Genomic DNA, 14455 nt, shown 5'->3' with positions numbered 1-14455 from the left:
ATTTACTAGTTTTGGTATGTTTACTGTCATTCAGGTCTCCTTTTTGGTAAATTTATCTATCTTTTGCCTATTTCTCTTTGTTTATTTTCTTATAATTTGTAGTGATTCCATTTTTTGTCAGTAATACTCACTTCAAATATCTTCCGCCACTCTGTGGTTTATCTTTAATGATACATTGTACAGAAGTTTTTCATTTCAGTATAGGCAAATTTGTCACTCTTTTACTTTAAGGCTGATATTTTATATCTCATAAAAGAAAGCTTTCCCTACTCAGAGTGTATACATATACTTTTTTCTAAAAATTTTAAGTTGTTTTTACATCTGGAATGTAATTTGTGTTTAATATGAAATCAAAATCACATTTTATTTTTTTCCTGTGGATATCTGGTGTCTCAGCACCACATAATGAATAGTGCAACATTTCTCCATTGCTTTGTAATGGAACCTCTGTTATATTTCAATTTCCTCTATACGCATTTATCTGATTGCAAGCTCTCAATTTCTTCCCTTTGTCCATCCCTTACCAATACCACAATATTTTACTTAATAGATAATTGATATTTGTGCGATCTTATGTTCAGCAAGCTTGCCAAGTACTTTTACATGTCTGCAGATTATCTTGAATTTCCACATGGACATTGACATATTGTCAATAAATAGAGACAATTTTCCTCCTATCTCACAATTATGCTCTATTTTTATATTATTAATATTGTTTAGTATGACTTAGTTTTCTTGACCAGTTTTGTTGAAATACATATATACACATTTTTCTATGTAATACATATAAATATATATTATACATAAATATATAAAATGTACATTTTGTAAAATATACATTAAAATATTTTTATAAAAATGTAATTTTATATATTTATTTATATATTTTATTTATAATACATATAGCTACATATATACATATTTATATATAAAGCAATATATATATATGCCTTTTCAAAAGATCAGATTTGGGGTTTTTTAATTCTTATTTTAGTTTCTGTTTTCTAGTTTATTAATTTCTGTAGCTTATTCTGTTGTACTTTTTTCAACACCTTAAGATAAAATTTTAGCTCATTAGTTTTCTTCTTTTCTTATATATATATCTAAGACCTTAAATATCACTCTTGGTATTGTTTTAGCACCAAATTACTTTTATTGTTATTCCTTTTTTTTTTTTTTGAGACGGAGTCTCGCTCTGTCACCCAGGCTGGAGTGCAGTGGTGCAATCTCGGCTCACTGCAAGCTCCGCCTCCCAGGTTCACGCCATCACGCCATTCTCCTGCCTTAGCCTCCTGAGTAGCGGGACTACAGGCGCCCGCCACAACTCCCGGCTGATTTTTTGTATTTTTAGTAGAGACAGGGTTTCACCGTGTTAGCCAGGATGGTCTCGATCTCCCGACCTCGTGATCCGCCCGCCTCGGCCTCCCAAAGTGCTGGTATTACAGGCCTCCCAAAGTGAGCCACCACACCCAGCCCACTTTTATTGTTATTCCTTTCTATATGCTATGTAATCTCTAACTATGATTTATTTTACCATGAACCATTTGGTTTAGTTTTCAAGGTGGTATTTACCACATGGATTGTTTTAGATTTGTTGAAATTTGCTTTATGATTGTACTACTCAATTTTTGTAAATATTTCATCATTGTTTGAAATAACCTATATTCTTTCATTGGGCTGAAGAATCAATATATTATCATTAGATCAAGCTTGTTAATTATGTTGTCCTAATCTTCTGTATCTTTACTAATTTTTGCTTTATGAGTTTTTGAAACAGTTTGTCACTTTCTACTTGTAATTCTTTGTCTTTCTGCTTTATGTGTTTTGAGGTCATTTATTTAGAAACAAAGATTCAGAATGGTACATTTTCCTAGTAAGTTGTTTTTTTACCATTAGTGACTTTTTTCTAATAAGTTTTTTTCCCTCAAAGTCTGTATTATTGATATTTGATTGATAGTAGATGTAAAGACAACTCTAAATTTTTATATGCCAGCAAAATCAGCTTTCTTTCATTAGCATTCCATTTGCCTGGCATGTTATTTTCTATCCTTTTACTTTCAACATTTCTGTCTTTAAGGTGCCTCTTATAAACAGCTTAAGGCTGTTTTTTTTTTTAATTAGGTATAAGAACCTCTGATTTTTAACAAGTCAAGTTAATCTATTTACATTTAATGTGAATATATTTGGCCTTATTTCTACAATCTTATATATGATATGTTTTCTATATGCTATGCCTTCCATTGCTTCTTTTTCCTGCATGCTGCTGTTATTGTTTCCTTGTCTACCTTATATTGGATTGCTTAATTTACTGTATTATTCCCCCTTCTACTCTTTTGAAAGTTTTTAACTCTTTTTTTAATCAGTGACCCCTACATTTTTAACATGCTCGTCTTAAGATCTAAAGTTAATTGACACTTCTATCTTATGTAAGTTGGAACTAATTTCCTCGCCACCATTTTTTTCACAACAAAATCATTTATTATTATGTAGTATTATAGAGGTGTAATGTCAAAACAGAATTGAGTAAACCCTACAGGCCAGTGAGAGCACTCTAATTACACTTACTCTCATTCAACTTCTCTCAAAAACTATGATGACAAAACATTCTGAAAGTGCAGGCATCAGCATTTGCCTTGTTCTTTCTTGTAGACAAGCTCCTTGAGTTTTCCTGCTTTACTGTGCATTACAACTCATGTGTCATGCTCAAAGTACAAAACCACATTTTTTTACTTTAAGGGCAAAGTAAGGAATTTTCAACAGTACCTTTGACTACACAACAATTTTCTAGATAGCTTTGGAACATAACCCTTACGTAGAACGTGACTTCACAGTGATATATTTTTTCCTTTTACCAGGCCAAATAGAAGACCCATAAACAATTAGATTTTTAAAAGAAAATCTAAAATCTATACCTTGCAGGAATAAAGGTTACCGTGCAGATTCCCAAAGACCTATAATCAGGCAAATGATGCATTCATTGTATGTTTTAGTATTCCCTTTGAGTGTTTTTATTCAAATAAGTTGCAACTTTATTGTTCAGAGAAATAGTCACTGAATTAAAATCAATGAAAAATTAGAAAGACTATTTCTTTTTTTGAGTCTTGGCCCTACTTTTGATGCAGGATTTTTTGCTCTTTAGTTCAGCTAAAATCTGGTTCTTGTGTCACAACCAGGAAAAATTAGGTACATGGACACATTGAAAGGTGAGGAGAGCAGAATTTATTAAAAGAAAGCTCTCAGAAAAAAGGGGGTCCTTTCAACAGGCTTCCACCTCACAGATTGAATACCAGGTTACCACACACGAGCTGAAGAGGCCAGGCTTCGCCCAACTTTATCAGGTGTGGATTCCAGGTGGGGTCCACCCCATTGTCCCAGTGCAGGGGTGGGCCCTTAGTCTGAGCCACTCCATATTGATTTATTTCCCTTACTACGCATGTATTAAGGGGCAGAATGTCTTTGAACATGACACATGAGTTGTAAGCACAGCAAAGTAGGAAAACCCAAGGAGCTTGTCTATACATATGACGCATGTGTTAAGGGACAGAATTTTTCACTGTGGGCACATTTAGGTAAGCTCCCTGTGCACAATGGCCTGGGCAGCATTTGGCTTTCTCCTTCTCCATCACTTTTATGAGGTGTATAACCTTTTTAAAAATGTGTAAAACTTATTATTTTACTGTATTGTGGCAAGAACACTTAACATGAGATCTCTTAACACATTTTTAACTGTACAATAAATTATTGTTGACTATAGGTACCATGTCATTAAGCAGATCTCTAGAGCTTATTCATCTTGCTGGACTTAATGCCTGTTGATTACCAGCTCTCCGTATCTCCTTCCACTCCATTTATTTTATTTGTTAAAATTATTTCCCTTCAAATTCTTTTTTATTTTTAATTGTGGCAAAATATATATAATAAAATTTACTAACGTAAACATTTTTAAGTGTGTGATTTAGTAGTGTTAAGTACATTAACATCGTTGTGCACCCAGTCTCCCAAACTCATCTTGCAAAACTGACACTCTGTACCCATTAAACAACAACTACCCATTGCTCCCTTCCCTCAGCATCTAGCAATCATCATTTGAGAAAATGGCTCAGAGCAGTCTGAAGAATGTGAGAGATGCAAAATTATCAGGCCCAGAGAGCAGTGAGCACGATACTTCAGTAGCATCCCCCGCACCCATGTCCCAGGGTAATTGTTTAAAAATTTTTGTTTTTTTCATTCCTTCCCTGTAGTTTCAGACTAGCTGATAAATTATCTAAAATGTTACCACACATTGCACAATGTGACCCTCACCCAGTATCTTCATGTTCCTGGAATTTGTGATAGAAAGAACAATGTACAGCCAATTGATAGATCGTTATTTTTTAAATTCTTGGTAAACAACTTAGGAACTGCTCCCTTCTCTTTTTTTCCTTAAAAAAAAAAAAAAAGGAAAAAAGACCACTTGTAACTGCTGTTAATCAGAACATATATTGAGGGCAACTTGAATCTATGATTTCCAGGCTGCAGTCCTCACCTTTGGCTTAAATTAACTCTCTACTTAATCTGTGTCCTTCAAGAATAGCTTGATGCCATCCTTATGGTAATGAGTAAGTTCTTACTCTATTAGTTCCCATGACAGTTGATTATTAAAAAGAGCCTGGCACCTCTCCCCACGCTCTCTCACCTTTCCTCTCTCACCATGTGATCACTGCATATGCTAAATGTGCCTCAGTTTCTTCCTCTTTGCCTGAGATTCCTCCCTTAGGTCAAAATTTCTGGTGTAGTCAGCAAGATTCAGAGCAACCTTCCAAATACCCGTTGTTCCCTCTCAGACTCAGTGCTCAGTACCAGCAAAAACCCACTGCATTCTTCCAACTCCAGATATTTCGCTGGGTGCAAAAGTGTGAGGTCTACATTTTATGTGGGCTTCTTTTTCAAACTGTCTTTTTTCTTTAAGAGCAAGAGTTTCCATCTCTGTCTCTAAACAGGAGATTCAGACAAAGAGCCCTGAGGAGAATTTTTGCCCTCTCCACCTGTGCCTCACAGCAGGTTTCGGTTACAGTATTGGCAGTCTAGCATGGGTGGTTTCACTTTTTTGGGGGGCCTAAAATTAAGTAATGTCTTAGTCTATTTAGTGTTACTCTAAAGGAATACCTGAGTCTGGGTAACTTATAATGAAAAAGGGTTTATTTGTCTAACGATTCTGATGTCTGTAAAAGTTCAAGATGGGGCATCTGCATCTGGTGAGAGGCACTCATGGTGGAAGGCAGAAGGACTTCTTTTAGCAAGCATCAGTATGTTGTAAATTCAGTCTCTTTAAAAATAACTCTTTATTTCCCTTCATCTTGAATACTTTAACTGAATACAGAATTTTAAGTTAACAGTAATTTTCCCCTTGGCACTTTGAAGATAATATTCTGGCATATATTTCTGGCATTTACTATAACTGATGAGAAGTTTTCTATCCAATGCTTCTATCTAAATGGCATTTTTAAAATAAGGAACTATCTTTTCTTTTTATATTTAAGATTTTTCTCTGAGTTCATATTTTTATGTTCATGAGAATGGGTCAAGGTATTTATAGTTATGCATGTATATGTATGACTTGTTTTATTTTTATTGTTCTTCTCAAACTCATTATAATTTCTGTACATATAGATGTGTGTGGGTATGTATGTGTGTGAGTTTTGTTCTTATTAAATTCATTGTAATTTCTGAATCTAAAAACTAGAGGTTTTTTTCCATTCTGGAAAAAAATAGGTATTATGTCTTTGAATATTGCCTGTTTATTTTTTATTCTGGAACTCCTATTAAACATATGCTGGGTTTTGGCCATTCTCTATGTGTCTTAATTGTTCTTCCATATTTTCATACTTTATCTTTCTGGCAAAGTAGTATATCAGAGAAATTTTCAGCAAATGATTACTCCCTTCCCCTCTCCTACAGGAGGAATGTACTTCCCTGATATTAATTGAGGTCTTGCATAGTTAGGCTTGTCTCTTGATCTCTTTTTGCAACGAAAACATGACTCAGCTAGCCTCTGGTTTAAACAGGATGAGAGATATGTGGAACAGACCAGGACCTGACCTAATCCTCAGAGACCAGCTGAGTCCCGCCAAGACCAGCCAATCTCCAGCTAACCCGAAAATGCATGAGTAGGAAATATGCGTATACTGTTGTATGGCACTAGACTTTGAGTGTTTTGAAAGGCAGAAAAATTGGGCTGATTCAGAATTTGATGTATAAAGTACAGTGCTGCCATAACTAAAACCTAAAATATGTGGCACTGGCTTTGGGAATGGGCAGCAGGTTGTCATATAATTGTTACAGGAGGCTGGAATAATAACAAGCAGTATTATGTAGTGGCAAAACATTTGGTAAAATTGTCACTTGCAATAATATGGAATACAGAACATGCAGATCTAGTAAACTTGTGAATTTGGATGAGGTGATTTCAAAGAAGAATATTGAAGAGCAGGCTGCTGCCAGGTGCCTTTGAAAAAGCGTAAGAAAGTGGTGAGCTCAAAACGAACTGCCTGGGTTACAAACAGAATTGAGAGGAAATAGAGAGTTTAGAAATACTGAAAGTTGTAGGCTTAAAAATGAAACTGTTTCTCAACATATCCCTAGCTCAAAGAAAAAGTAAATTTTGGCCACTGCCAGGGTAAAGACCAAAACAAGGGTGTGGTGCAGGCCCGAGTGCCCTGAAAGCAAACTCTGAGATGGAAAATAGCCTGTAAAGACGTACTCTCAGGATCAACACTCGTGGAAGAAAGGAAGCAAGCAAGATTGAGCAAGAAAAAGAAAGTGGGCTGTAATTAATTTATAAAAAGAACTTAACCAACCCACTGAAGCTAGATTGCTCCTCAGAGTTGTTCCCAATACAGGAAATGAAGCCAAGTCTTTAAAACCCTACATCAATTAGTCATTGCATATTGGCTGCCCCCTGAAGAAAGCAGGAACTACACAGGGTGCCTCTTTTCTATTGAGAGTGATTCCCAAAGAAGACTGACAGCTGAGATCAGTAGAAATCCCAGCAGCTAGAGGAATAAATTCTTTGGTCATGAAGGATGATGTTAATGGCACAGTTCATCACCCAATTCAATTCACCCCATGTTCCACTCAGACCTATATTTTTGCAAAAGTTTTTGAAGCAGCTCCAGAACTTGGGAAGAAAGTTAGCGAGATACATAGATTCCATTGCAAAGACCAAAAGTGATACTGAATATATGCTTCCTGATCTACCATTCTAGAGTTTCCTCACCTTGACTAGCTCCTCTGCTGGTCTTGTTGGCTTACTTGGTGGGATGACCCAGTCACTGATCCTTGAGAGTCACCATACCTTTCTCAGGTCATCAATACTTTACTAGTCAATTTACTGTCAAAGTTGTGCAAGAGCATACCAAGAGATGCCAAATACATTCCTTTTTGCCATCACTGTGTAACAGCAGCCTGACCTCCTCCCAGTATTTAGAATGATAAACCTGCCAGGATGGTGACCACTCTCATTGCCTGATCCTTTGGCACTAGAAGGCAGAAGTGCCCCAGTAACAGCCATAGTTTAAAGTTCAGTGGGCCTCTTGCTGTGTCTCCTGGTGGAAATGTTCACCTTTTGGGAACCAATACCTCTAAACCTACAAATCTCAGAGCTATGGAGATGAGTAACACAAAATCCCCAATTGGGTCACTGACAATGATGGTAAACAGGACCACCTCCACTTCTACATTTGATTCCCATATCCATAAATTCTATTTGTTGGGAACACAGTAACATATGCTGGCCATTGATTCAGAGGGTATACTGCATAGGGTATTATTGTCTCTAAGGTGGTGCTTAAGCTGATTCTTTGACAGGCCATTCCGTTGCTCTATCCGGCCAGCAATTGTTTACAGCTCTGGGTGAGGTGATATGTGAAAGAATCAGTGAATCGCATGGTCATGTGCTCACTACCACATCTCTTTTGCAATAAAATGAATCCCTTTGTTTGATGTGATATTATGGAAGATCCTGTGTCATGAGACCAAACACTCCATAAGTATGGTGGAAGCAGCTGAAGCACTATTGGCAGGAAAGGAAAATCCATACCTGAAATATGTGTCAATTCTAATCAAGATGAATCATTCATTGCCCCTTACATAATAGAAAGGATCCATGTAATTAACTTGTCATTTGATTCTCCTCCGTGGATGATTCTATATCAAGGGCTCAATATTGGTCTCTGTTCCTGACAGGTTGGACATTTGGCAGCAGCAATAGCCAAATCACTATCGGTAAGTGGGAGCCCGTGCTGTGGGGCCATCCACAGTCATGATGACTTCCCTTCTTGTGCCCATTGTTCCAGCTTTGAGGATAGAAGCTTGTTGATGCCAACCATTGGAGTCCTTCTGTTTATTCAGTACCTCTTTTGTGATATATGCTTTATGGCTGGTGTTCACTTGTAATGCAAAATCTTTACACTTTGTGCCCAGTCCCATAGGTCCATCCACATACTTTCTCATCAGACTTTCTAGTCCTAAATTTTCTAACATTTCTTCTTCCTTAAAGTAGGCTGTTCTACCACTTATCACTGCTATAACAAATTACCATAAACTTAGTGACTGAGACAACAGAAGTATTGTGTCTTACATTTCTGTAGAAGTCTGACGCAAATCTTACTGTGCTAAAAATCAAGGTTTTAGCAAGGCTCTGATCCTTTCTGGAGGCTTTAACAGATAATTCATTTCCTTATTCCTTCTAAATTCGAGAAGCCTGCCACATTCCTTGGCTCGTGGCCCCTTTATTCCATCTTCAAAGCCATTCTTCCATAGTTACATCACTCTCTGGCCAAAACCAGGAAAGTGTCTCCTACTTTTAAGGATTCATATGATTAGATTGGACCCAACTGAATTATTCAGGAAAATCCCCCCATTTCAAGGTCCCTAATCTTAATCACATCTGTAAAGTCCGTTTTGCCATTTAAAGTAATATATTCACAGGTTCTGGTATTACGATATAGTCCTCTTTGGGGAGCCACTCTTCTGCCTTCCATGATTTAAGTCCACATGGCAGTCTAAAATATGTCTTTGATCTGTTATGTATCTATGTTTGTGGTTACAGAACATTCATAAGCATTTAAAAATATTTTTTGCACCATATTCTTCCAATAGCTTCCAAATCAGCTTCCAAGTACACTGCTTTATCCCTAAGAATACCTTCACACAAAAGACTGAGTAAAGCTAGACTTTAAATATTATCCTTGTTAACCTCTTTGTAATTGTGTTTCTTTAATATGGGTCACTACTAATTTTAACACAGCTGTTTATGTTATTGCATAACAACTTTGTGATCTTATTAATTTGTTTATCTTATTACTAAAATCAGATTTAGTAGCTGCTCTGGTCTAAGGGAGGCAAATATTTTATAAATCATTGCCACTATATGTTAAGCTCTAATATGAGTTTCACGTTCATTATTTTATTCACCTTTAAATGAATCCTATAAAAGAAGTCTAGTATCCCTATTTTACATATGAGAAAACTAATGTTTCCAGTATCACAGAACTAGTATCAGAGTAGGGCATACAAATATAGGTCTTTTTGACTCTAAAATGCATACTATTTCCACTATATCCTTAATAAATTCCCATGAGTAAATTATTTGTAGAGGTATACTATTATATCCAGCACATTTCATGAATTTCTCATGCTGTAGAAATCATGTCCAATGTATTACACAGAAGCGTTGGGCCACTAATAATTCTTGAACTCACATAGTTCAAGACGACCTAGATAGAAGCATACTGGCTGGAAACAAAAATCAATGGTAAATATTTTTATGAAATCACTAGACTCGTTTTTTACTTCATTGTTGGTATCTTCTAATTTGACCTAAATCTACTGTGTGGTCTATAGTGTCCTGTTGCATAGCAAAACCTGGAGCACATTATAAAGAATACCTATTTAATGTTTCCATCAGTCCTGAAACATAGATACATTCTTGAAGACATGCTATTATATTGTTCTAAGACTCTTTGTAAGCAATTTAAATCCTTTTGCTATCTCAGCCCAAATGAAGTGAAGGATTGTCCAAACAGAAAGTCTGAATAATTCAGCTTCTCTTGGAAAAAAACAAAGTTAATCTCTCTGGAATCTATATAGCTGCAGAATCACTGGACCATTGAACAACTCTCTACTTCACTTTGGTAGTATAGATTTCCAAGATCCATGAGCATAAAATAATTATTTTTAAACTTTTGAATGAAACAGATTTAAAGTAAAATGGATCAAGTATATAACATTAACGTATTTTAATTAAATTTGACATTTAAAACAAAAGATCAGCATATTTTTTAAATGAGTAAAAAAATTAAAAAATGATCAGCATATTTGAAATGATTTTTAGCTTTCTAAAGTCCATTCATTATTATGAGGCTTAAGAAAGACTTCAGAGGCTGCTTAAACATTTCAATATTTTCATGTAGAGGTTCTTTATCAACCTTGAAATCTGTCAATAAATGTAGATAACAAGTAAAGAAAACATAAAGTATGTAGATTTTTCCTACTATGAACCTTGATTTGATCTATATCACTCTTAGTTGGATGGGATAAATTAACACTTTCTTGAAAGTTTCCTGCCATACATGTACATTTAATTTTTAAATATTCAGGACCCGCAGAATATACTATGCCTATTAAGGATTTTTTATTATAATTCTAGACCTGTTAGATACTTGATTTGCTTATCGATTCAAATCAATTTAGTTCTGGCCGGGCGCAGTGGCTAATGCCTGTAATCGCAGCACTTTGAGAGGCTGAGGCAGGTGGATCACTTGAGGTCAGGAGATCGAGACCAGCCTGGCCAACATGGTGAAACCCCATCTCTACTAAAAATACAAAAATTAGCCAGGCATGGTGGCACATGCATGTAATCCCAGCTACTCAGGAGGCTGAGGCACGAGAATCTCTTGAACTTGGGAGGCAAAGGTTGCAGTGAGCGGAGATCGTACCACTGTACTCCAGTCTGGGCAACTGGAGAGTGAGACTCTGTCTCAAATAAATAAAAACAAATCAATTTAGTTCTATCAGCATGTAGTGAGAGTCCACTATAGGGCAGACTGATATCAAATTTCATGGTATAGTCAGCTTTCTAGCACACTTTATGTACTTCTTAAAAAGAGGATAGGCCAGGCGCGGTGGCTCATACCTTTAATCCCAGCACTTTGGGAGGCCGAGGCAGGCAGATCGCCAGAGGTTGGGAGTTTGAGACCAGCCTGGCCAGCATGGTGAAACCCTGTCTCTACTAAAAATACAAAATTTAGCCAGGTGTGTTGACAGCTGCCTGTAATCCCAGCTACTCAAGAAGCTGAGGCAGGAGAATCGCTTGAACCTGGGAGGCAGAGGTTGCAGTGAGCCCAGATCATGAGATTGCACTCCAGCCTGGGCAACAGAGTGAGACTCCATCTCCAAAAAAAAAAAAAAAAGGATGTAAAGTAGGAACCTAGATTAATTAATTTGTAGACTTTATGCCCATGCTAAAATTAAACTTTTTAGATCCTATAGGACAGAAAATATAATATTGTTTGCTCTAATTTTTTAAATTTAGACCTTTAATTGGGATAGACAGCTCAACAGTCCCACAACTCCTTATTATCCCCAACAGATTACCTTCACCCATTTACGTTAGCTGTATCTAACCCCTGCAAGTATTTGAGTTTCAGCCTCCGAAATCTAATCACTTTATTTTATAATAAGAAAACGAATGGTCACAGAAAATAAATAACTTAGCCAAGGTTACCAGCTAGCAAGTGGCACTGAGCCAGAGTCAAAATCCAAGTACAGTGGCTGTTTGTAAAAGGCAGTGTTTTCATCTTACTATATTTTCATTCTCTTTATCAGAACCTAACATTTGTCTGAAATAAGGACCCTCTGTAATTTTTTTAGCTTTCAAAAGTGCCTCGTGGCACTTACAACTTTTATTCATATCCCAAGTTTCAAAATATCATTAACAGATTAAGCACTTTACTACATGCTATTTTGGTGTTTGCACTACTCCCCCGCCTTTCCACTGCCTTTTAGCTGCTCTGAGAGCTGGTAAAGAGAGACGAGAATTATACAATTACATAAGATAAAAGAATGAAAGGTTTAGAGAGGTGAGTAAGAATGAGTGGGTGGTAGGGTCGTGGGCAGGAATAACTGTAGAGGAAGGACAAGGAAAAGGAAAAACTGAGACAGTGGTTCCTGAATATCAAAGACAGGAAGAGTTGAGAAAGACAGCCAGTCATCAAACATTGTTCTTTTATGGGATGTGCTGATTCTGTGTGTGTGTACGTGTGTGTATGTGGATGTGTATATATATATATGTATATATGTGTGTATATGTATATATACACTATATATGTGTGTGTATGTGCGTGTGTGTGTGTGATTTGCTAAGTCCACTCAAATTTTAGGCAGATTTTTCCCTTAGGCTCATGTAGCCAGTCCCACACAAAATTATGAAATAGGCAAAACTCATCTTGGAATTCTCCTTTGTACTTTCCTCCATTAAACTGTATTACAAAATGCAGTGCTTTTTTTCTCTGGTTCACCCCAGGCTGAAAACTGGCTCTCTTTGACAATTTTGTTTTAAGCCTGACTCTCTCCTGGAGTATTTACATTTGAAGTCCCATCTCTTAATTATTGAGTAAAAGAACCTCTCTTAAAGGAATTGTTTAAATATCAGTAAGCAGAGAGGTTTGGAATTACCAGAGGGTAAAGGAATCCTTCCTAGAGAATCTCTAATTTCACAACCAACTGTGACTTTATGAGGTCCAGGTTGTTCATATCTAGCCTAAGTACTCAGCATACTCAACTCTCTGGCTTATGTTTTAAATGGACAAGAAAGATACAGAGAGTCTGAGAAGGAAATAACAATCACCAAGCAAACTGTACATTCATCAAAAGTTGACTAAGGAATGCATCAGTGAAGACATTCATTCTAAATAAGCAGATATAATCCCTGATTTATATTCAATTATTGGTGATTAAGGTGAAGTAGCTTTTCTCATCCATTTATCTACTTACTCAGTAGGGATGTGGACTTTAACCAATTTATGAACAGTATCTTATTTCTCTTCATAATTGAGAGAAGCACCAGTAAAATAAGCAGAATTTCCACAAACTGATCAACTGATATCACTAAAACATTGATTGCTATAAACAAAATAATAAAGGTCAATAGAAAAATAGAAGTTTACCCAAACTTCCCAGATTCTGCAGCCAGACTGCCTGGTTTCAATTTAGGTTCTGCCATTTAACTCGCCTCAATTCCTTACCTATAGACTTGAAATAATAATAGTACCAAAATCATATGATTGCTGTGAGAATTAAGTTAGTATTTTAAAGTGTTTAGAACCATGCTAGGCACTCTGTAAGTGCTTGCTAAATAAAATACTATAATTTTATCTCTTTCCTCACTCTGATGGCAGTTACTTAGGTCTACAAAACGGCTCCATAAATCTGATGTATAATTCAAATTGGCATTGAATTTACACATCTATATCCAGTTAACTTGCTGCCTTGAGCATGGTGCAAGTGAAGAAAATATTATTTTACTTCATTGTATGGTTGTGTCAATGCTTCAAAAATGCATTTTCTTTTAAGGGAAACTGGACATTAGGGTATGAATGATTTATTGCTACTTGGTTATGTTATGTTTATACAATGAAGGAGAGCACAGTTTTGCCTTCAAAGCCCCTAACACTTTTTTTCAATAGCTTTATTGAGGTATAATTCACATACTGTACAATTCACCCTGTCATCAATAAACAATACTAGTGTTTATTGAATGGCTATTACGTCCCAGGCAATAAACACAAATTGTTTCATTTAATCTTCATAAAAATCCCTTAAGGTAGGTATTATTATACTCAATTTTATGATTCAATTAAAGGGTAAGAACTTTGCAGCTAAAGGTTGAAGTGAGGTTTGAACTTACGTCCATGTAGCTCCAATATGTGTTTTCCACATTCTGCAGCTTCCCTTCAGAAAATTACTTTGTTCTCTTTCAGAGAGTGACTGGAAAAAGGGGGAAAATGTGACTTTTAGAGGGTAGCCGTGGTTAGAGAAACTCTTAATCTTTTAACCTGTCAGAAGAAAAGCCAGAAATAGCAGTCACTGAAAGTTGTTTTAAAACTCTCAATTCAAGGTTGGCATGATAATGCAAAATAGTGTTATTATGCAGAAATAAGCAATCATAATCATAATACTGATATACACAAATCATAATGCCAATATACACTACTTTCACTTGGAAGGATTCAGCACTTCCTACTAGCATAACTACACCTACCTTTATTGCATTCTCACCAACTGAGTTAGGGTTTAAAATAGGCAAACGAGAAATGATGCAGGGATTCAGGCCCATCTTTTGGACTTTTCACATCAATATGGTATGTTGAAATCAAACCCCTGGACATCATGCTTGGGAATACTTCAGTAATTTTGC

General features: G+C 36.1%; 1 protein-coding gene across 1 annotated transcript in view; it reads right to left on the bottom strand.

Annotated features, from left to right (window-relative positions):
• Positions 1-14455, bottom strand: part of TAFA2 (TAFA chemokine like family member 2) — a 566967-nt gene that overhangs the window by 552257 nt on the left and 255 nt on the right. Inside the window, exon 2 of the mRNA XM_030822320.1 lies at positions 13946-14025. Within this exon, the coding sequence (XP_030678180.1) occupies positions 13946-13977 (32 nt within the window). The 5' untranslated portion in view covers positions 13978-14025. The remainder of the gene's footprint in view (positions 1-13945; positions 14026-14455) is intronic.

This window comes from Nomascus leucogenys, chromosome 11 (assembly GCF_006542625.1).
Source record: "Nomascus leucogenys isolate Asia chromosome 11, Asia_NLE_v1, whole genome shotgun sequence".
NCBI lineage: Eukaryota > Metazoa > Chordata > Mammalia > Primates > Hylobatidae > Nomascus > Nomascus leucogenys.
Note: the sequence above shows the minus strand (reverse complement) of the source record. Positions and strands in the feature narration are given on the sequence as shown.